Source organism: Perca flavescens, chromosome 17, assembly GCF_004354835.1.
Source record: "Perca flavescens isolate YP-PL-M2 chromosome 17, PFLA_1.0, whole genome shotgun sequence".
Lineage (NCBI taxonomy): Eukaryota > Metazoa > Chordata > Actinopteri > Perciformes > Percidae > Perca > Perca flavescens.
Window position 1 is genome coordinate 13,937,126 of NC_041347.1, and position 21,934 is coordinate 13,959,059.

General features: G+C 41.1%; 1 protein-coding gene across 2 annotated transcripts in view; it reads left to right on the forward strand.

Annotated features, from left to right (window-relative positions):
• The window catches only part of mcu (mitochondrial calcium uniporter), a 64,481-nt gene that overhangs the window by 32,355 nt on the left and 10,192 nt on the right, over positions 1–21,934 (forward strand). Inside the window, exon 2 of one of the 2 annotated variants that reach the window (XM_028604148.1) lies at positions 227–337. In XM_028604148.1, the coding sequence (XP_028459949.1) occupies positions 227–337 (111 nt within the window). Of the gene's footprint in view, positions 1–223; positions 338–21,934 lie in introns of both variants that reach the window. The other variant, XM_028604147.1, reaches the window with a different exon arrangement.

Genomic DNA, 21,934 nt, shown 5'->3' on the forward strand with positions numbered 1-21,934 from the left:
GCCTGTGATGGGAATAGAAAATAAAACTACCACTTTCACGCCTCATTATTTTAAGCCTCTTTTTAGCTCATTGTATCGTACTGTAGTTCCTGATGGTGGCTGTTGTGAAAATAGCATGAGGTTTGCTATTTTTCATTCGTATTGTGATCATCCCAAACACTTTATTTGCACTCTGCGCATTGATGATGCTCCTCAACTTGTTATTTTTTCTCTCTTTCTTCAGCAGGATGTACTGTGTGCTCCTTTCACCCGTCAGACTGTCAGGAGAGCACATGGCCTATGTTCTGCATCCCACTCCACACTCTTCACCCAGCCTCCCACTGCCCTGTCTCCACAGGTGAGTGTGTCTGCATGCATGTATTAAAAAAATCCATATTCATTAGAGCTAGTTGTGTGAATGTGTATGGCTCACTGATGTGGGCAGTACTTCAATCCAGAGCTTATATTGACAGCAGCTAGCATCAGCACCGTCAGCACTATCTGACGCCTTCATCAGATTTTAGTCATTTAGAAAAGGGCAGTCAGATTATCGTTGTCATTATTTATGAGGCCAAGATCTCCGATTGACCAACTGGAAATTGGCAGTTAGTGTAACCTGCGTCATTTTGCCCACTAAGATCTTCAGTAGCAATGGATTTATTCCCTTGTGACCTTTTTTAAAGAAAAGAAGAAAGAATGAAACTCAGTGCTAAACATTACAACTACTAAAAACACATGTCATCAAAATCCCAATAATTCTTCGCCACTTGTCCCTGTTTTGACAAGAGTTATCTGTTGTATATATTATTGTCAGTTTACCGGTGATTAGCATGCAAGGCTTTATTTAGGGGAGAATCCTTTTGAAGGTAGGTGAGGTTGCTGGACAGCAGCCTTTTGATAAAGCCATTAATGGAAGATATTTATTCAAATGTATTTTAAATCCCACTGTTCAAAGCAGCCACTCCACCGGGGGGTTCGGTATTTTGATTCAGTATTGACATGAAGCAGCATGTGCTGTCATATGAAGCCAGCTTCCCATCAAACTTTAATATGGCCTGAAAATCAACACTTTGGCAAGTATGTATTTGGATTTTAAACACCAGCAAGTTTAGCAAATGCAGTGTGCCATGTAACAGTGGAGAACAAGCTGTTGTCAGTGACATATGGCTGTGATATGAAAGCAAACTTGTCAAAAGCGTTTCACCAGGTCAAGTTTATTGTATTGTTATTATTTTTTAAATCAGCATAGTCGAGTTGGATAAATTATAATAAAATACTAAGCTGACATGCAGATGTTTATTACACCTGCCACTGTCTAGTGCTTCTGGAGCTTTCTGACAAAATAATGGATGAGTCTGGGTTTTTTCGTGCGTATCTCTTTCAGGGCCCAGTAGCGTGACATCAATGCCAAATTAATTTCTTCCTCGGTTATACATTTGATTGACTATTGCCATCTGTTTTTGAATCACATGGTGTTGCAACCCAGCAAGCGTTTGATTTGTCTTATTATCTTTTTTCTGCAGTGTTGTGTTGCAGTGATGGCGTTGCAGCAAATTGTTGAAAGTACTGTACTTTCCACATAGCTAGTGTCAGTGTAGTTTGAAGGTGTGTGTAGTACACAACGGATGAAAAAGAACACTAATATTGACAAATCATACATTTCATATATCTCACCTGGAATCCACAGTACTTAAATACTTTTACTTAAATACTTAAAGTAAAAGTGACATTCTTAGCCTAAACAATACAATAGATTTTTCTTAATAACTAATTTAGAATTGTATGCTTAATTCAATTGTAATTGAGTGTCCTATAGTTCATGTCTGACCTTGGAAACAGCAGCTGACAAGGTCCATTTAGTAGCCTCTTCTGGGGCTTTTGATCACATCACATCATCTTCATCATCAGATGAGCAAATTTCTTTTGAGGATTCAAAGACTAACTCATATTTCCACTACATGCAGTTAAATCCAGGTGTGGCGTACTCTAGAGCATGTGTTAATGGGCAACAATCAATTAGAATAATAGTGAAAAATAAGGATTAGAAAAAAGATAATTAATGAGAGTTATAAATATATGTAATGTATGTATTCAATTTGTTAAAGTTCACATTTTCAGTATAAGAAAAATGTACGTATGTGACATACGTAAATTTCACAAATGTGACATTTGTCGGCAGCTTAAAAATAAAGTATTTATATTTTCTTATTTGTAGAAACTGTCCTCTTTTTCTGAGCACTTAAAGGAGCTGTCCCCCATGTTGCCTTAAAAGTTTAGTTTTAAGGATTATTTTATCGGGTTTATTTACTACTTTTTCCATGGTTAAGAATGATCATTGAAATTCGAGTTTTAAGCCAAGGTGAACATGAAGCCCTTGAAGTGCTCTGAAAAAAATGTATATTTGAACATTCTATGACAACTGCGACAACTCTCACCTGCTAAAGATAATGATGTGATATGACCCGCTGACTGAACCTCAGGTTGAGATTGTTTTATCAGCTATTATTAGGGGTATACTTAAAGTGAGTGTGCACATGCAGCGTCTGCTTGTACTTGTGAATTTACTTGGTTCCTACATGATATCACTTGAGGATTAGTACAACACAGTCGCACTGTTCTCAGCACAAGGTGTCCTATAAGTGACCTTCCAATAGAACATGACGACCAGTCACAAGATCTGGCAGAAGGACGTCTCGGCGCTGCCACTTTGTTCTTTGCCTCTTCTCCGTGTTGGCTTGGTCAGACTATTACTCTTTGTACTTGGTATTCCTGTGAGTAAGGTCCAGCTAGAATCCAATAAAGCAGACGCATTATGTTAAAAAGATCAGCTCAAGGTTAAGTGTGTATATTTTTCAGCAGGAAATGCGCTCAACCCACCAACAAGCTTGCACGGGATGAAAATTTTATGATGAGAACAGGATATTTGTTCCTTGAGTGCTTGTAATCCTTCAGCTGTGGATAGCAGTGCATTAGCTCATCTCCTTTTCTTTCTGTCTGTCTCTCTCTCTCTCTGTGTGTGTGTGTGTGTGTGTGTGTGTGTGTGTGTGTGTGTGTGTGTGTGTGTGTGTGTGTGTGTGTGTGTGTGTTCAGTGTGCTTTGTGTTGGTGAAGTGTGTCATTCGGCTACATGAAATGGAGAAGGCAGGCTTGGGTTTGCACAGAGTGGGGGGTGGTTGTACAAAGAAAAATCAGCAGGCCGCTCGGCATTGGGGGAGGTTAGTGAATGAGCACAGAGGAAATTAATATGTTACATACGCTGCTGGTAAGTCAAAACATCAGCCGTGGGTTATGCAAGCAAGGCCTTGTTCACAACGGGGTGAAACAACCGAGCCAAGTGGGAGCTAGTCGATAGTCCCGAGTGTCCCTGTCCCTGCCACATAGCCTCCAGAGGGAGAGCTGTTTGTTGAGAGGGCACGAAGAGAGGAGACACGGGAGTCTCAGCAGGGAGTGTTTGCCTTGCCAGGGCTTGTTGTCTCTGCTAGGTATGGCTGAGGATGATATTGTCATTACTGCAGTAGAAGGAGGGTACATCAGCAAAACCGTGACACTGTGCAGAATCTCTAGTAGAATGAAAATCACGTTGCATAAACTTGTTAGCCTTGCAAACATCGTCTCAAACCGTGCCTGCTGCGGCGTCTGTCATTTGTGTCCTGCATTGTTTGACACTTTTTTCATTTTTTCTTTTCTTTTCATTGACATCCCTCTGCCCTGCTCCTGCATTGCTGCAGTACAGGCGCTTGTCTTGGCTAAGCCAGTGCTCCCTCCCTCCCTTCCCTCCTCCCTCTATTGCTCCTATTGCATCAATCAGTTTAGCTGCAGCTTCCCATGAGGCATGATGGGTCACGGCTACACACACACACAACACACACACACACACACACAGAGCCATTCTCAGCACCACTATTCATGCATGGACCTCTCGACCCATCTGCGACTCAGCCCCTGCAGATGGAGACGAGGCAATTTGGAGAAGTTGTCAAATGTCACACTGACTGGAAACAAGTTGTTGGTTCCTCATTGGAAACCAGACAGTCCATGTTACCCAATGTGTAATAGTACGCAAGAATACTTTACAGGGCACATTGGTGGATGGATTTAAGATAAGATAGACAGAGAACATGAGTAGTATAAGAGTAGGGCAGGGCAGGTGGTGTCCCATTTGACAGGCACTTTAACCTGTTCCCTGACTCATGTCTTCACCAAGCTATGTCAAAAGGATCTCTCCTTCTCCTGAGGAAGAATCGGCCTGTCTTTTAATGTTCCTCCTGAAGGCAGAGAAGACATTGATCAGTGAAACAAACAAAAACACATTGTTCAGTCATCTCAAAAGTAAATTGCTCTTTTCTCTTTTTTCTCTTTGTAGGGTGATTTTGTCATTAATCTACACTGACTTGGGCATTCACACATTTTCCAATCTCTGGCAGGTGGGTGTAGTTTAATAGCAGAAGGACCTGTGTTACGCAGAGAGCTCAATGTGCAGACTTGCATCTGTGTGTGGGGAAAAGTTGGGAAATGGCCAATTACAAAAAAAGACAATGGCTGCTGTTTTCTCCAGGACGCAGGTGTGTTATGAAGAGAGCTTTGTGGCTCTATTTAAATGATACATTGAACTGTCCGAGCACAAGTAGCTCTGCTAACTCGCTTTTCTGTTGACCTTAAAGTTCCCTTTAACTGTTTTTAAAGGAAGTGTGTGTGTGTGTGTGTGTGTGTGTGTGTGTGTGTGTGTGTGTGTGTGTGTGTGTGTGTGTGTGTGTGTGTGTGTGTGTGTGTGTGTGTGTGTGTGTGTGTGTGTGTGTGTGTGTGTGTGTACTCTGATTGACTATAAACTGTGTGGAGTTGCTAGTCCAAACTTGTAGCTCATCACCTAGGCAGTCGGGGTTAGAAAGCGATTTTGTTTGAATGTTGTCACAATGTATTTGCGGTCAACGCTCATTTTAAGTCACCAAGGTGATTTGGAGGAAAAAACGTGTAAAAAAGTAATAAAGGCTTTGCTGAAGTTGTCCATGCTCTCAGTGGTTCATATATCCACTCTAAATAATCATTTTTCTTTCATAGGATCATATAACGCCATGCCTTTTCCCAGTTTTTATTCATTTAGACTAAATGAACCAAAGGTTTTATTTCACCTGTGAGTGGAAGCGCAGGAGTAGAGTAAGAAATGTGAGTGAGCGATAGGGCTGGGCAATATATCGATATTATATCAATATACAGTACAGGCCAAAAGTTTGGACACAGTCTCATTCAATGTGTTTCTTTATTTTCATGACTATTTACATTGTAGATTCTCACTGAAGGCATCAAAACTATGAATGAACACATATGGAATTATGTACTTAACAAAGTGCGATATAACTGAAAACACGTCTTATATTTTAGATTCTTCAAAATAGCCACCCTTTGCTTTTTTTGATAACGCTGCAAACCCTTGGTGTTCTCTCAATGAGCTTCATGAGGTAGTCACCTGAAATGGTTTTCACATCACAGGTGTGCTTTGTCAGGGTTAATTAGTGGAATTTTTTCCCTTATTAATAAAAAAGCAAAGGGTGGCTACTTTGAAGAATGTATGAGGCTAGATATCATCTTAAATTTTGGATATCGTAATATCCTGAATATATGACACAAGTGTGGTCTCTTCCTGGTTTTAAAGGTTGCATTACAGTAATGTAATTTTCTGAACACACCAGACTGTTCTAGCTGTTCCATTATTTGCCTTTACCCACATAGTTATTATATCAACATAACGGATGATTATTAATCAAAAATCTCATTGTGTGCATATATTGTGAAAGCACCAATTGTCAACCGTACAATATCGCCACAATATCGATATTGAGGTATTTGATCAAAAATATCGGGATATTTGATTTTCTCAATATCGCCCAGCTCTAGTGAGAGATATTGTGTGCAATTTGAGTCAAAAACATACGTCTTCCCTGAGTCAATTTCTTAACACACAGACACGATGCCCGTCTTTTAAGATTCTGTGTGACTTACACTTCCCGAGGTTATCATTATTTCCATCCATTGTGAATAAATGTGCATAAATCTGCTTAGAAATGGTAGGAGAAAAAAACTCCTTATAACGCCAGAACTTGCCTGAGAATCATCACGTTTTTATGTTTCCTTTTACAAAGTAGTATCAAAGCAATCCAGTGATGGCTGTCTGTATATCCATAGGTAGATTGCAAAGAGGAACTGCTAATAGCTAATTCTTATATTCCTGCAATACTTAACACTCCTCTTTCCATTCAAACGGGGCGCGGTTGTTTTGTTTTTGAACAAACAGTCGCGGCCATCAAGCACACATAAACCACGCCCGTAGCTGCCAGTAGCTCCTCACCAGTCTGTACATTTTGTAAGTTTGGTTAGCTGGTAGTTCAGACATAAACTCAATACCTGAAACCTGATGAGATGGATTTTCGTGTTATATGTGATGTCGCGTTTCTCGCGTGATCTCGTGGTATTGCAAGAATTCAGCTGCTGTCCAAGGTAACTTTCTCTGGGCTTAGCTGCACCTTTTGAAGGAGACTGTCGACCTAAATTATTATTACTGTGCCCTATCACACACAAACACACCTTCACCTTACAACACACCCTAAATCACTTTCTCTGAGTTGCAAAACACTTTCTTTCCCTTCCCTAATCCCAGAAATGTTTTCATCAGAAACCTAGTCTAAACCCTCTTTGACATGGTTTACAATTAAAAGTGACAGTATAGTAACGTGCCAATCCGTCTAAAAGATTTACCTACAGCCCTCTATGTCTGCTCGCCCTCTCTATCTACTCCTCACTGGCAGTGTTGTATCCAATAAATATACAGTAGAGAGCCCATATGTAAAGGCGTGTACATCTTATCTCAAAGGCTCAAGCTGGGGCAAATAATCAAAGGCCTTCCCTGATTGTTCTGTACAGTCCCGACTCTCCCAGAGGGGCTGGAGGAAGAGGGAGCTTTTTTTCTTTTCTTTATCTTTCATGGTTGGATTATTAGCATCTCTCTCTCTCTCTTCCCCCCCCCAACCGGTCGAGGCAGATGGCCCCCTATCTAGAGCCAGGTTCTGTTCAAGGTTTCTCCCTGCTTGTCACTGTCGCACCAAATGCATGCTATTGAGGGAATTGTTGGGCCCCTGTTCGTTATAGAGTGTGGTCTAGACTTACTCTATCTGTACAGTGTTCTGAGATAACTTCTGCTATATGTTTGGCACTATAAGTAAAATTGAATGAATTAAATCTCTTGGTTTACAAAATTGCACCACTGCTGTTAACAGATTTTCCAAAGGTCACCCACTACAAACGCGTTCAATCCTCCATTCAATCTGAACATCTAGAAAGCACTGGAGGACTTGTTTAGCTTCAATTAACTCAGCAGTTAAATATGAGACTATATATATATACTAAGTCCAATATGATATAATGATCTGTTTTGAGTGGTAATCCAAAGCGACACGAGTCATCGCAGCTGTTAACAGATTTCAAGTGTCAGTTCAGTTGTCGGTTGATATGAACATACAAAACAAAGCCTAAATATTTGCAAACTACTCGTAGTCTGTGGGGTGATGCTGTGTGAAAGAAGTGCAATGAGAAATCCTTGTGTCGTTTAGTTTGTTGCCTTCCAATGAAATTGATTATTCCATCATCATGATGGCCAGATACAGGCCAGCTTAGTGAAGCTTAAAACTACCTTTTAAGGATGAGATACCATCACTGTGCCTTTCACAGATATTGCACAAATAAAATTTCAGCAAAAGGAGATCTATTGAGATTCTTATTTCTGTTTACATTGACAGACAGGGTCTGCAGGGTGAAGGCAAATAAATGCAGTCCCAATATTGCTAAATATCGGTAAACAAACCAGTGTTATAAAGGATATAAAGGATGGAGGTGTGAAGAGGATTGTCCCAAATGAAATACTTCTTGAAGTAAGGTTGCAGTTCAAGACCATCTCTGCTAAAACTTTGTTTTCCGAACACTACAGTTTTTTTTTTTTTTTTTTTTTTAAATGCTTGTTGGTCCGTCAATATGTAAGACCTAGCTTGGGGGGTGGGTGTTATGGGAATGGGGATGGTATGGGCTTGGGAAAACAAATCTTTATTTTATCCTCATTTATGTTGTATAACTATTGTACAATGTTTGAATCTATTGTCCTGACTTCATATTATTATTATTATTATAATAATAATAATAATAATAATAATAATAATAAAAAAAAAAAAACCTTGAACAAAAAGAAAAAAGTATTTTTTTAAAGGCTTTTCTATAACTAATGTCTTAACTGAACTTCTCAATGAATCTCTGTGATTGATCACAAAATCAATACGAAGAATTTCAAGAAGAATGCAGGTGTCTTTTCGGGACATTAACAGACATTTGAACAAACCCATTAAACCCTAAAGTTTCATTGATTGTAACCTGCCATCGACTCAGTGTGTCATCATTACTGTGTAAAAGTTTGTTTGTCTTAAAAGAACATGCAGGAATTCATGAAAAACTGCTACCTTGCGGATTGACTTTGTCTTCCCTCGGGTACTCTTACACTGTAATATCGTTAATCTGCAGTGTTCAGTAGGAATGAGGGGGAATCCATTCAGTTAAGCACCAAATTAATAACCAGGTTGTATCCATGACACTTTATAATATAACATAATGCAAAACGATCTTAACAAATTCTAGTATTATGAGATGTTTATTTGCAACCTAACTTTATTTTATTTATAGAATGTTTAGTTTTTAATTTTATTTTACTTTACCCAGTCCCTTGTTTTTCTGTCTACTTATATTGTAATAAACAGCATACTACACACACAGCTGATTTATTGATAATTTTTTTCAATTGCCCACTCTCTTGGATTAAAGGCTTTATTATATTGTTAAAGGACAAGCCTCATCCCCAATAATCTTCACACAAGAATTTCCTGGCAACCTCCTGAGGTGTGAACTGGAAGCAGGTAATTCCTGTAATGTAAATGTGCCACCCAGCCATGTAGCAGAAATCTGAATATACATAATACTTTGCTATCTTTTGACGTAAATTGAAAATCGTCTCATTAGCATAAATAAATATCAGAATATTATATTTTTTAGGGCGGCTCCAGTTTACCCGCATTACTGCCTTAAAAGCGCTATAACTAGATTATCTATGTGTGTGTAAATCGAGACTCTGCTTGAATGTCTGCAAAATGATGGGTCTTCAGAAAACTCTTGGCCTTTTGAATTTGAATTCGAGAAGCTGACGAGACAAGATGACATCTACAGCTGAGCTGATTTTAGAAAGCAAAAAATATTGGCTGTATTAAACTCTGAATGTATAGTGAGACATCATATCACCTGCAGTTGATACAAAATACAACAAACAACCCCCCCCCACCAAAAAAAAAAATCCATATCATCAAATGGTTGTGTTATTGTGGTGACATCAAAGGACTTTCTTCTTTCCAGTTCACACCAGTGATCCTGCCGTGGGCATGCTGGGTCTAGTAGTTGCCAGTAAGGCAGTGATCACACTGAAGCTGTTAAACCTCTAAATTGTGGTAATAGTAGACCCTGGAGGGTAACCTAACATACATAATATTAATATTTGTTACAGAAAAGGATGCTGTTTTGCTTCATGGTACCTACATTTCATGAATTATCTTGGAACCATCCGTGGGAAGCTCGTTAGTCCTCCGTGGGAGGCATAGTGATTGGGTGCCCATTCACCAGTATTCAAGCTAGACTGTCTCCTGCAGTGATGGAGAGAGGGAAATGGGCAGGAACAATAGCAGTTGGGGGTCGAGCGGTGGAGGAGGTCCTTGAAAAAGCTGGATTATTAAATCACATAAAAAATAGAAAGAATAGAGGAGGGAAGGCGGCAAAATGAGCAGCATTCTGATGATGAGGATTAAGATATTGTGAATGGGAGCACGAGGACAGAGAGATATGGTGAAATCGTTTTTGTCAGAGCATTAGGGAGGCTAACTAGCTCACTTTAATTTTAGGTCATGATGTCACTTAGGGGAGATGAAAGGGCAGAGATTAGAGGAAGAGCTAGAGGCGAGATGAAAGAGGAAGGGGACGATCTTTAACAAAGTCGTCGTCGTCAGCCATGCAGTCTGATCTGGAATTAATATCCGCTGACTTGATTAGACACTGCTCGGTTTTTCAGTCCTTTCTCCTCCCCCTTGTGTGGTCCGTGAGTCAGCTCCCAGAGCTCGTGGAGGAAGAGACCGTCACATCACACGCAGGCAGGAGGATATGAGATGCCGACCCAGGACCCTTTAAGATCTGAAAGCTGGGCGGGCTGCTTATTTGATTGCTGTGACTTCCATTCCCCCGGCCCTCCAGGTGGGCAGAATGATACATGGTTCACAGACGCTAGCCCACTTTCTGCAAACAGTCCAAAGTCTGTGTGAGAGAGCGGGCCGCTCCACACATGGCCCCTTGGCACAGGACCTGTGAATATTTGATGCTTGTTGTGAGAATGGCCTGGAGTGAAGCTTTTGCTAGTTGTTATTTACAATCTGACAAATCTGTCCCAACAGAAACAATCCTAGACTAGACTTAGAAATCTCTAAATTCCACCAATAGTCAGCATTATTTACAGTTGTTCCAAAGCTGACATGATTCATTATTAAGTAGGGCTGTGGTCGAGACAGTTGAATGTTCTGCTCACTGAGGATTAAAGCTTTACACCAGAAAGTGGCACAGCAAAGTTCATCTCTGCATCCCAGCGAAATATGTAATGCTAGAAGCCATGGTGACGTAGAGATGGCTCGCTAGGCTAGTTTATGAACCCCTATAGCTGGTGAGTTAAACGCTAACAGGCTAGCCTAGAACATTGGTTCCCAAACTGGGGTACGTTTACTCCCAGGGGTTCGCAAAGTGAAGTAGGGGGTACGCGGGGTAAAAAAACATATAAGAGTGCAGGGGTGGGGATGTTGAAAGTATGAAGGGGTATGGAACTGTAAAAGGTTTGGAAAACACTTGCCTAGAACATGTATATGCTAGTCAGTCACATAGCTCTCTGAGCTAGCTTGGTCGCTAATGGGGACTAAAAATGGGGGTTGTTTGGTTCGATCCCTGGCCCCTCAGTCCCGTGTCCTTGGGCAAGACACTGAACCCCCCGAATGTGTGTGAATGTTAATCTGATGAGCAGGTGGCACCTTGTACGTAAGGTGTATGTAATGGTGAATGGTTCCTGTACTCTGTAAAAGCGCTTGGAGTAGTCGTTAAGACTAGCGCTATATAAATACAGTCCGTTTACATTTACATTTAATGGGTCAGTATTTGGAGTTGAAGTTACTCTAAACTGTGAGCCAGGTACCATGACTACTTTTAACTACTACTGTATGACACAGATCTGTAAATATTCGATTTAATTCTGCTCACTTGGCTCTAGATGGGTAACATTCCTACACATTCCACTCCATTTTCAAACTAGCAGCCACTGCAGTTGCATGTATTATATTCTCTGTGAAGGGAAACTTTTTTCATATTTATTCATGCAGACAGGAGAGGCATAGATGTAAAACACTAACTGACCACCACAGAAACGGGGCTCAGCTCTTGAAATTGTTCAGGCAGATAGTGTTAACCATAACATGCTCTCTACTGTTTCCTTGCTGTCAGGTCAAAGGAGCAGCTGCAGACTGCATTGAGGAGGCATATGGTGGTCTTCAGACTCCCCAGGCTTAGCAAATGGTTGAGCAGTGAAAGTGCTTAGTGAAAATTGGCAACAGCTAAATTTGGATCAGTCATGCATATCTTGAGAGAAAATTCCATCCTGACAAATTTATAATTTGTTTTTGTCTGTCACATTGACTTTGTCTCGTAGCTATAAATAATCATCAAAGTTAGGAAAGATTGAGGCTGTTTGTAGCTTTTGCTACAGTAAATGTCCCCACAAGGAGAGCTGTGTATTACTATGCTCTGTATTAGTATGTTGTGCTGCAGCTTTCCCTCCGCTCCTTCAGCCTGGTCCAGTCTGAGTGACATCATTAGCCCAGTTTTAGCTCTGGCATGTCTGCATGCCATATGTCCACGTGGGCCGCAGCAGTGTAAAACTCTGACAGACTCCCTGACACGGGGCAGCAAGTTACAATTCTGTGGATTCAGTTTTCCAGACGCTCTACTGTAGTCCTCTCCATGGATTGATAATCTGGACCGTTTTGGCTGTGCTTTTTATAGACTTTGTACCTTTACAGTCCAAGTTGTGTTAATGGCATGGAGGGCCATTGGAAAGATGCCCAGAGAGGAAGAGCACTGTTAAAGTTCCTCAAAAGGAGCAATCCCATGCCCCGCTCCGTAAATAACCGCTTTAGGAGGAATTCACAGCGGTTTGTGAGACACTGTATGCTGCCCTGGATGTCACCTCGCATGCTCTCAGCGAGCAGAGACACAAGCATCAGTGGGTCAGCTCTGCATCAAGGGAATGTTGGTAAAACATGCACTGTTCTAGCTTCTTTTTTGACCATTTATGGTAGCTGCTTTGCTGTCATATTAACTAACAATCACAACTCCCCCAGGCCCTCTTATGGTTTTCAGTATGCAGGGAGAGAATGTATTAATAGTCTTTATATGACAGCAGATTCCTAAAAATTATATAATCATGCCATTGCTTAAATTGTGAACCCAGACCCACAATGATCCCCTGATTTATCAAAGTGCCATGTACATTTGACTGTTTTTTTTTTCTTCTTTTGCATCCATCTTGTAGTCTGAGGGTGTGAATCGTTTGGCTGCACCTTACAGCAGAATGTGTCACCACTGGCCTGTCCAACAATACTGCAAATTTCACTTCACCTCATCGCTCACTACAAAGCTTAGAAGAAGAAGAAGGACCAAGAAAAAAACAAAAACACTACCCCCAGTTGAGATTAATAGCCACCTGGCTGCCTTGAAATTTAAATTTGACATTTTCACTGTTGAGTTTTTCTGCATGTTTTGTCTCGGCTGACATTTAATTATCCAGTCACTCAACTTCACAAGTCCAGTGAAAAGCTTTGCGCCTCTTGAAAAATTAACTGAAAGGTGAACACTGTTGATTGCCATTCTCAGAAATGTAGTATGGAAAAGATGCAGTATTGCAAACTTAAATTTTGGGCTGGAACCAGCAGTTATTGTTATTATGGATTAATCTATTGATTACCTTTCAGATGAACTTTTTAGTCTATAACAGAGGAAGGGCCCTCCCCAGGGAGGCACGGGAGAGTTGAAGTTGAGATGAAAGGGACAGGTGCATGCTGGTATTCTGTAAACAACAGGAAGTCATTATAAAAAAAAAAAAAGCCAGAACAGAAAACACTGTTAACAAACTGCTCAAACAGCTCTGTTGTAGTCCAGCCTTTACTTCCGTGACAAACGTGCGTCACTTTGTAACACGCGTTATAATGCTCGCCTAGCTGCTAGCGTGGCACTCCCTCATACTCTGCAACTGAAAAGCTAGCAGTACTTACTGCGCATGTGCGACTCCCAACAAAGATGGTACAGAAGTGAGATGCCTCACTCTGTTGCTAAAACAGAGAGCTCAACACACAGGGTGAAAAGAGGAGCTGCAGCAATCTGCAGTACAACAAATATATGGTGTTTTCTGAAAATTAAACCACATAAACCTATTCTGGTACAACCTCTAAATACAATTATGAATTTGAGAATGAGCATAATATGAGCACTTTAATTACTTTAATGGCCTTACGGCCTGATTACTGTAATGTGCGTAAACATTTTTGCTTATTTTTGGAGTCATATCTCAGTGAATTCTGAACACAAGGTCATGATGCACATAGTTTTAGATTTAATGTGACTTACACTTCCCGATAATATAATGTATAATTATTAAGCGTAAACCTTCATAAATCTACTTAAAAATCATAGAAAAAAGACTCTGAAGAACTTGCCTAAGAATTATCACGTTTTTAAGTTTTTTTTTCTTATTAAAGGTGATAAGTTGTGTTGATAGTTATGTTATAATAAGTTAAGTTATAATGATAGAGGTCTGTATATCAATGGGTACACATTGCAAACAGGATTTGCCGATAACTCATTTGGCATAATGGTGACATCTTCAAATTGCTTGTTTTTTTTGACCCATTGTAAATGACTGTATGAATGAATGAATGTATAGATTGACTATATCTGTCAATTGACCATCAATCAATCAATCAATTAAAATTTTTTAGCACTACTAAAAATGAATGATGCAGAATATTGAGAATGTTTTAATAACCTGGAATATAAAGCATTATATCTGAATTGTGAACCCAGAACACAATAAATATATTTATTAACCATGATTAGATGACGGTACAAAGCTTGTGTGTCTGGCTTTTTGCCAAAACATAACTTGGGGGGGTTAGATTATGAAAGCAAGGCAAGAGATAAAAGCCGCAGAGGGAAAAGTGGAGCATCTTGCACCCTTCAGCATCCCAGATGAAAGATAAATCGGCGATGACCTTATAACTAATGCGTGTGCTCTGAACATGATATTTTATTCAATGTGGGTTCTAATAAAAGTGATCGTGAACTTTAATTCCTGAAGGGAAGGTTTTTGCCAGGAATCCTTCGAAGAGTTGTGCTTTGTGTCTTTTTTATTGGACTGGTTATATCCCACACTTAGAAATCATGGCCGTTTCAGAGACCATCCCGAGGCCAAACTTTTCTATAAACCTAGTGCTGTTTCTCCGTCGCCTAAAGCAGCTTCAGCAGGAACAATCGGTGTGGTGGTCACAGAGGACCACTGCGCTGTCTGAGAGAGAACAAATGGGAGGTACATTACTCCTCAATTCAAAACAAGTGTTTTATCTTCCACTATAATTAAAGCAACCAAAAAACAATGGGGAACGTTGTTGCAAAATGTGTCTCTGCTCTCAGAGGTGTGATTGCAAAGAGGATAACTATAATGGTGGATAGCAAGGCTTCTCAGGACAGGAGTGGTGGTGGGAGAGAAGAAAGCGAGGATGATGAGAGGTGAACAGTGCTTATTCAGCAGCATTGATCGGTGAGTACATATGATGTGATGGAGCTGCAGGGAGCTTTTCACACTCTTGAGGCTTAATCTGGGTTGTTAGATCACCAATCAGACTTAGACTGAGTGAGTCTGTGTAGTGTGCATAGTGCAAAGCATTCCTTAGATGCATGTTTATGAACATCAGTATGGTCTCACTTACTTTCAAAGGGGGAAAACTGCTAAAGCGAGAGGGAGGAAGAAAAAATAAAAGGAGAAGAAGCAAGGAGAAGCTCCTTCATCTTCTCCGCCACACTAGGTGAGGGGCTGAGTGTTGCGTGACCTGACCTGAAATTAACACTGACACAAGCAGTTAGTGCCATCAGGTGTATGAGCAATCAAAGAGGGTAGGCAGACTGAACTTACACACACTAGCACGCATACTGTATAGGTACACGTTATGCATGCAAACACACTTTTCAATTCCTGCACCGCTCTGATTTCAAACAGGACCCAAGGAAGTCTGAAAAGGCAGATGCTGCCCCTGCAGCCGGATTGAGTCCTTCGAGGAGCAGAGTTGAGAAGCACAATGGCCGAGCGCTGGTTGTCTTCAAAAAGAACGCACCATTATGGTGCGTTCTTTTTGTCTTGTAATCGCGACTAGCTCGAGTGTGACGTCACATCCATGTCGAAAAACAAATAACCGTGGGTTGTTGCGTTCTTTTTGTCACACAATACTATGAGTCGGAGAAAAGATGGACTTTTGTAACATTTTTAGTAACATTTAGGATTCTATTCACCCAGTTATTGACATATTACACAAATATATTTCACAGTTTGATACATGAAAATTACGTTTTGATTATCGTTAACGTTAGGCTACTGCTCTGCTTTCTGCTCAAGACTCTGCTTAAAGCCATTGTTGTCATATAGCAACCGAGCGTCTCTAGCCAATTTCAGCTGCACAAGCTACAAAATAACTAATGAGGCGGTATTTAACTCCTAATAAGACTGTAGCGACATGCCTATAGGTAGCAGTATACAGTGCTATGTGTACGACTTCTTCATTTGGTTACAAGAAAGACAAAAGTGCTTAAAATTGTAAAAAACCACAATGTTTACTACGTGTGATGCACGACGTAGCCATCTTTGAAAGTGAACTCGGGGTCCTCTGAGTTCAGACGACTTGACGATACGACCTCGGTGGCGTTCTTTTTGCAACTTCCGGTTCGTAACTCCGGAAAACAACTCGTAAATCGACTTCGGTGGACAAATAGAACGCACCATAAGCTCATGGGTTAAAAGCCTGCACCACTGTTGTTGGTCCCAGGGAGGGGTGTAGGGATGGTGTGAGGATAAGGGGCCTTCTGGCCCTTCTGAAGTAGCCCACGTGCCATAGAAATGGATTCATTCACAGCTGAGAGATTTTATCCCATGGATTAAGCAAGCTATGAGTTGGCATTAATTAATCAAAGCATGTCCAGGGTCTGAAAGGCAGTTTATTGAAATGGGATGAAATATTAAGATGGGATTATTTATATCTTGCTGTAACTGGTATGGGGGTTTGATGTTTGAGCCTAATCAGGTTTTCACCATCAAGTCTGCATTGCAGTGGAGAGGTCACATTGGTCCAGGCCTTTTTGTGGGACGTGCTGTGCTTTGTTGAAGTTTTCCCTCTCCATGTGTGAGCGGAGATTACTTAATACTGTGCCGTTCAAGGATGTGACTGCAGATTTCATATCTGTTAATGGCTTTTACCAGACAAGGAACACAGCGGAGAGAAAAGGCAGCATTTTCTTTCATTACATAAGCTCGTCGTCGCTGAGGCGCGAAAAAATGACTGAGTGATTACTGTCACACTGTACTCATGTCCACTTTCTTCTGTAGCAATTGCTGAGTGCCCGCCTTATCTAGGTCTATATGTATTTCTGAGGGAACGGAGAATGTGGGAGTGTGCAGGAGGATTGTGAGTGGCTTTGAACGGGCGCAGCTGTGCTTTTCAACTTGTTAACCCCACAGTGGGAAAGTGGAGGCTGCAAGGAGCTGAGTGGGCAGGACCTCGCCCCCGGAGCAGAGCAGATGGAGGAGATGGCATGCGGCACAGGAGTGAGATAGAAAACTGGACACATCATCCGTACTTTACATATCACCTGTATAACTTCCTGTACGTGTGAGTTGCGAGCTAGCAGTTTAATACGTTTTCCCTCAGTGTGAGGGGAATTCAGTTTGTCAGTCAACAGAAAATAAATCTATTTGATAATCAATTAATCACAAAAAAGAAAAAAAAGACAAAACATGTTCTGACTTTTTGTCTGATAATCAATTTGAAGATGTCCCCTTGGGTTCTAAGTAACTGTGAGGGACATTCATACTATTTTCTGACATTATCGATCAATTAAACCAAACAATAGTCTTAACATTAATTGGTTATAAAAAAGAATCATTTGCGTCTTGGCAGGGATGAATTAGGAGTGTCCCGGCTAAGATTTACTGTGTTCAGTTCTGAATCGTCAACTTAAAACCCATGTTCAATTGTCAAGACAGACTGCTATTTCAGAACATGTCTGATTGTGTACCTTTTGAAAATTGCTTCCTTTGTTTGGGGTAGGATTAAATAAGTTTACACTTCTTCCTACTCCATTTTCGCGCATGTAAATTAAGGAAATTCGCTAATGATATTAATTATGTTATCTCTTTCTTTTAACCATTTTTATAAATTTTTTTTGGATATGTTTTCAACAATTGATGTAGTCTTTTTTTTATGTTGAATTTGACATTCTCTAAATAAATAAATACAAAAATACAAAATGTGTTTGTGGTAGTAGTCTGGCTCAACTGGTCATTGCTGTCCAGTCATTGTCGCTATCTCCACTATCTATTTTGCAAAGAGCACCGTCTTAATGCTGCCCAGGCCGGTTGTGATTGGTTAAAAGGAATATTTGCTGACACAGCGCTATAGTGAGATAGGTAAGATGTAAGACTAGTAAGGTAGTGAAAAGTATACTCACGCTTTTAAGTGATAAAATATAAATAATATATAATCATATAGTTTAGTTGATATTCAATTATTTCTGTAAAATAAAATACTGCACATCACTGGAAATGAGTTTTCGAACAGACACAGTCAGCAGTCTCTTAATGTGCTATAAAAGAGTAATAAAGTTAGAAGGATACAAAAAACTTAGACATTACAATAGGTCAATAAATGAGAGCGTCGTCCACACACATTCCTTCCAGCAGCTGAGATAGTGGACATGGTGTATTTCCAATTGAGTAGCTCATAAACCTCATTCGCATACTCTAACAATCCACATGGAAATAGTAAAGTTGAGTCGGCAGCTTGTCGCAGCTGATTATTGGGGATGTACTGTAAATTCTGTTCCTCTAGGTTCAGTTATATAAGGCACTGAGTTTCTTGTTTTTTAGTCAGCTTTTTTGGTACACCTCTTGGATGAAAGTAGGGTGCTGTCTGTCCTGTCCTCCAGACTGGATTTATATTTATCTATCCCAGCATGTATTGTCATCGACATACAGTAACCTCGCACTGCCCCCACCTCCACCATGCTCTCCTCTCTCAGCTTTGCCTGTCATTGTAGCATGATGGAGCACCACACCACACCTATCCTTGACCCTAGCCTTTATCAAACCACTGGGCCATTGGGAAATTGATCCCAGCTCCTTTGATTGTAAATCTATTACGTTATGACTTCTACCAGTGAAAGGAATTGAAAAGAAGAGATGAAAAGATGATTTAAATATATGTGTGCAGTGATGCCTAGAATAGTATGTGCACTATTGACATGGTTGAGGTATCCCTGAATGACTTTGTATGACTCTGGCGTTATCTGGCCCATAGGCGCTTCCCAGGACAGCACATTACCACATAGATGGATGCAGTCATTGTGTAGATAAATGACAGAGGTTTGCACTCCCCCTGAAGGGCACCATGAAATGGGAATTATGTGACTGACATTATTCCTCAGCGCTGGTGTCTGTTACACACTTACCCACACAAACACATTTTTTCGCCGTGCTCGGCAACCAGATTTTCCCTTTGGCGTTTCTGGAGATAAAAGGATGTGTTCTAAAGGGAGAGGGGATTTTGAAATAGCTGTGTCATTTTGTGTTCAGATCCAGCCATAACAACAAAACTAAAAGAAGCAGCAGTCCATATATGTACAGTAATACTTTGACAGCCATGGGTACTTATTATGCCCCAGGGGACACTTCTGCAGTTTGTCGTGTGGCTATTAATTGGATTGCTGTCCTAATTGCCTTTATATGTTATCAGGCACTTCTGTAGTTGCCAAGGGGTACGTGGACAGATTGGAGAGAAGCTCAACTAATTTGTAAAAATAGAAATTATGATTTCATTGAAATGTCTAAATTGAGTTAGCTATATCACCTGAACACGTCATACATTTTCTCACTTGCACAGAACTGCTAAAATAATTATAAATAAAAATAATTTCTTTAGTATTTCTTTGGCACACTGGCAGTAGTTTCAGTTCACACTCAAAGCGGCTCTGCTAACAGGAGGAGGAGCCTAATGTAAATCAAATTCTCCACATACATAATATGGACCGAAATGAGAACAATGATTTCATTATGTTACTGAAACACATAGGGGAAAAACTGATAGTAACCAGAGCTGCAGCAGTTTCACTCTCAAATGTGTCGATTCCCTCCCCCAGGTTTATACAGTGTGAATGCGTGCTTTTTTTCACTGAAACCTGGCACGTCTTTGTTACAGTCATACTGTATGAGGATAATTCATCTTTACTGCAGATCAATATCATACCTCTTGTGTGTGTTACTACGTTACGTGAGAGCAGGGAAGGACTCGGTATGTAGCACCTAGCCTGTGCTACTAAGAAGCCATTTATTTGTCTCAGTGTATCGAAAAATTATTTTTGTCTCCCAAAGTATATACTGTATGATCTACTGGGTCCTTGCTCACTGGGCTTTTACTACACTGAAAGCGAGGTTATGAATTGGGGAGAGGTTTTCTTAATTGAAGGGAAATGCACACACGTGGTATGATGAAATGCAGTGGAAGTTAAAGCGCAGTGCAGATGAGATTTGAGAGAAGATCAAAAACAGCACGTCAGGATTCAGTGCGAGTAAGACAGAGATGGAGGGAGGGAGATATGGAGCAAGGGTGAAGGCGAGGGGCAACCCCCCTTTTCTAGATGAGGGATTCCTTTACTGCAGTGATCAGCAGTCCCCCCTCCCCCCCCTCTCCCTCCATCCCACCCCTCCCAGCACTTTCCTCCGTTTCCCTTCATCCCTCCCTCCCCCTCTCTCTTTCTCGCCACCATCTCCACTTCACACACAGAGTACAGTCACGTTCCAGTGTGGAGGGATTGTCTGGTGCAGGGTACAGTGCAGCACATGGTTAGAAATGCAGGCGCACTCGTGACTCACACCGTTTTACTCCAGCCTTCATTTATCTCTATCGCTCCCCTGCTGCTGCTCCATTTATCCTCAAATTCTTTTTCCTCCTCCTCCACACCTCTTTTCTCTCTTCCAGCTCATCTGTTCATCTTCCCAGCCATCGTCAATGCCCTTTTTCTTTCTTTCTCTGCCCCGCTTACCCTTATGACAATGATTCCAAGGTTGCTGTGCTATTGACTGCTGCTACGCTGTTAAATATTTCAGGCAGTGTTTCAGTGGCTGTGTGCCGAGGGAGAGGAGGCGGGGGGGCTTCGCTCAGTTGCTCTGCAACTACTGCTGACAAACAGGCTGGTGAACAGACGGGTGGACACACACACACACAAAGACACACGCCACCTGCAAACACACAGAGGTACATTCACACGTATATGTCACTCCACAGATGGATATACACACGCCAGCGCCATATTTGCTTATGTGTGCAATGCTGCCCTGTGTCGGGGTGCGTGGGTCGGTGCCACTGGTGTTGTGGGTATTTCAGTGAAATCTTTCCTCCTGGCTTCAAGCAGCTGAAATTAATGAATGAGTGAAACAGTGCTAGACTGCTCTCTGCAGACTGTGCAGTTCTTCAGTCATCTTTGGCCTGGTGAAACAAGAGTTTTACAGTCCTGATGCGTAGACACACACATGCATACACCCCTCTGATCCCGGTGGTGGTGCTTAGTTTACACTGGAACTGCATCACAGCTGCAGTGGTAGAAGTTACTTTTCAAAAGATGCTTTCAGACTTCTTGTTCTTCACTATTCTCTGCATTTGCAAGAAAGTTTTCACGTTTCTGTGGACCCTCACTGAGCCTCTGCATGGTGGATAGTCAGTGTAGCATTGCTCGCCTGGTGAGAAAAATCTCTCAAAAAAGAAAAGAAAATGGAAGTCGTAATCCTGAGCTGACCGCAGACTGTTTAGCACCTCATTGCTAATTCATGTCAGTCATGGTAAGCTACTGACAATCCTCAACAATTTTCATTGTATCAAGTAGTGACAGGTGGCTAACTGTCATTGTTTGTGTTAATCTTAACATTTATCCCTTCCACATCATCTCTATGGTTTGAAGATGTGATTGGCAGTCTCATCCCCTGATTGACAGCCGGGACATTTAATCAGCAGCGCTTGATTGGCGGCTGTGTATGTCAAGTCGATTCTGAGTTTACAGGAAGTTCCACTGCTGGCCCTGTAAAAAAGTATTTTCAGTTTTGTGGTGATGTGCATGGTTAAGACCAGGATGCATGTACTGCAAGACATAACAAAACATAAAAAGTTCTGAAAGTACTATTGTAATCTGACCCAGACCTATGAAACACGAGCCACTATATTCCACCACCTTCATGCTTTGTCACTGGGCCCTCTTATGAGGCATACAGCGAATAAAATCTATCTCTATATCTCTCTGTTGTTGCCTGTATCACAGAGTTAGCCAGGATATCTACTGCTGACTGATGATAGAATCTGGCCTCAGCTGTCAAGCCTTGATCTTGCTTCTTTGAAGTCGACCATTTGCTGGCTGCCACTGAAGAAATGCCTTGACGGGTGGATGCTGGGTATCCACGGTGCTTGTGTTTAGCTCAGTGCTACGGATACAGAAAGCAT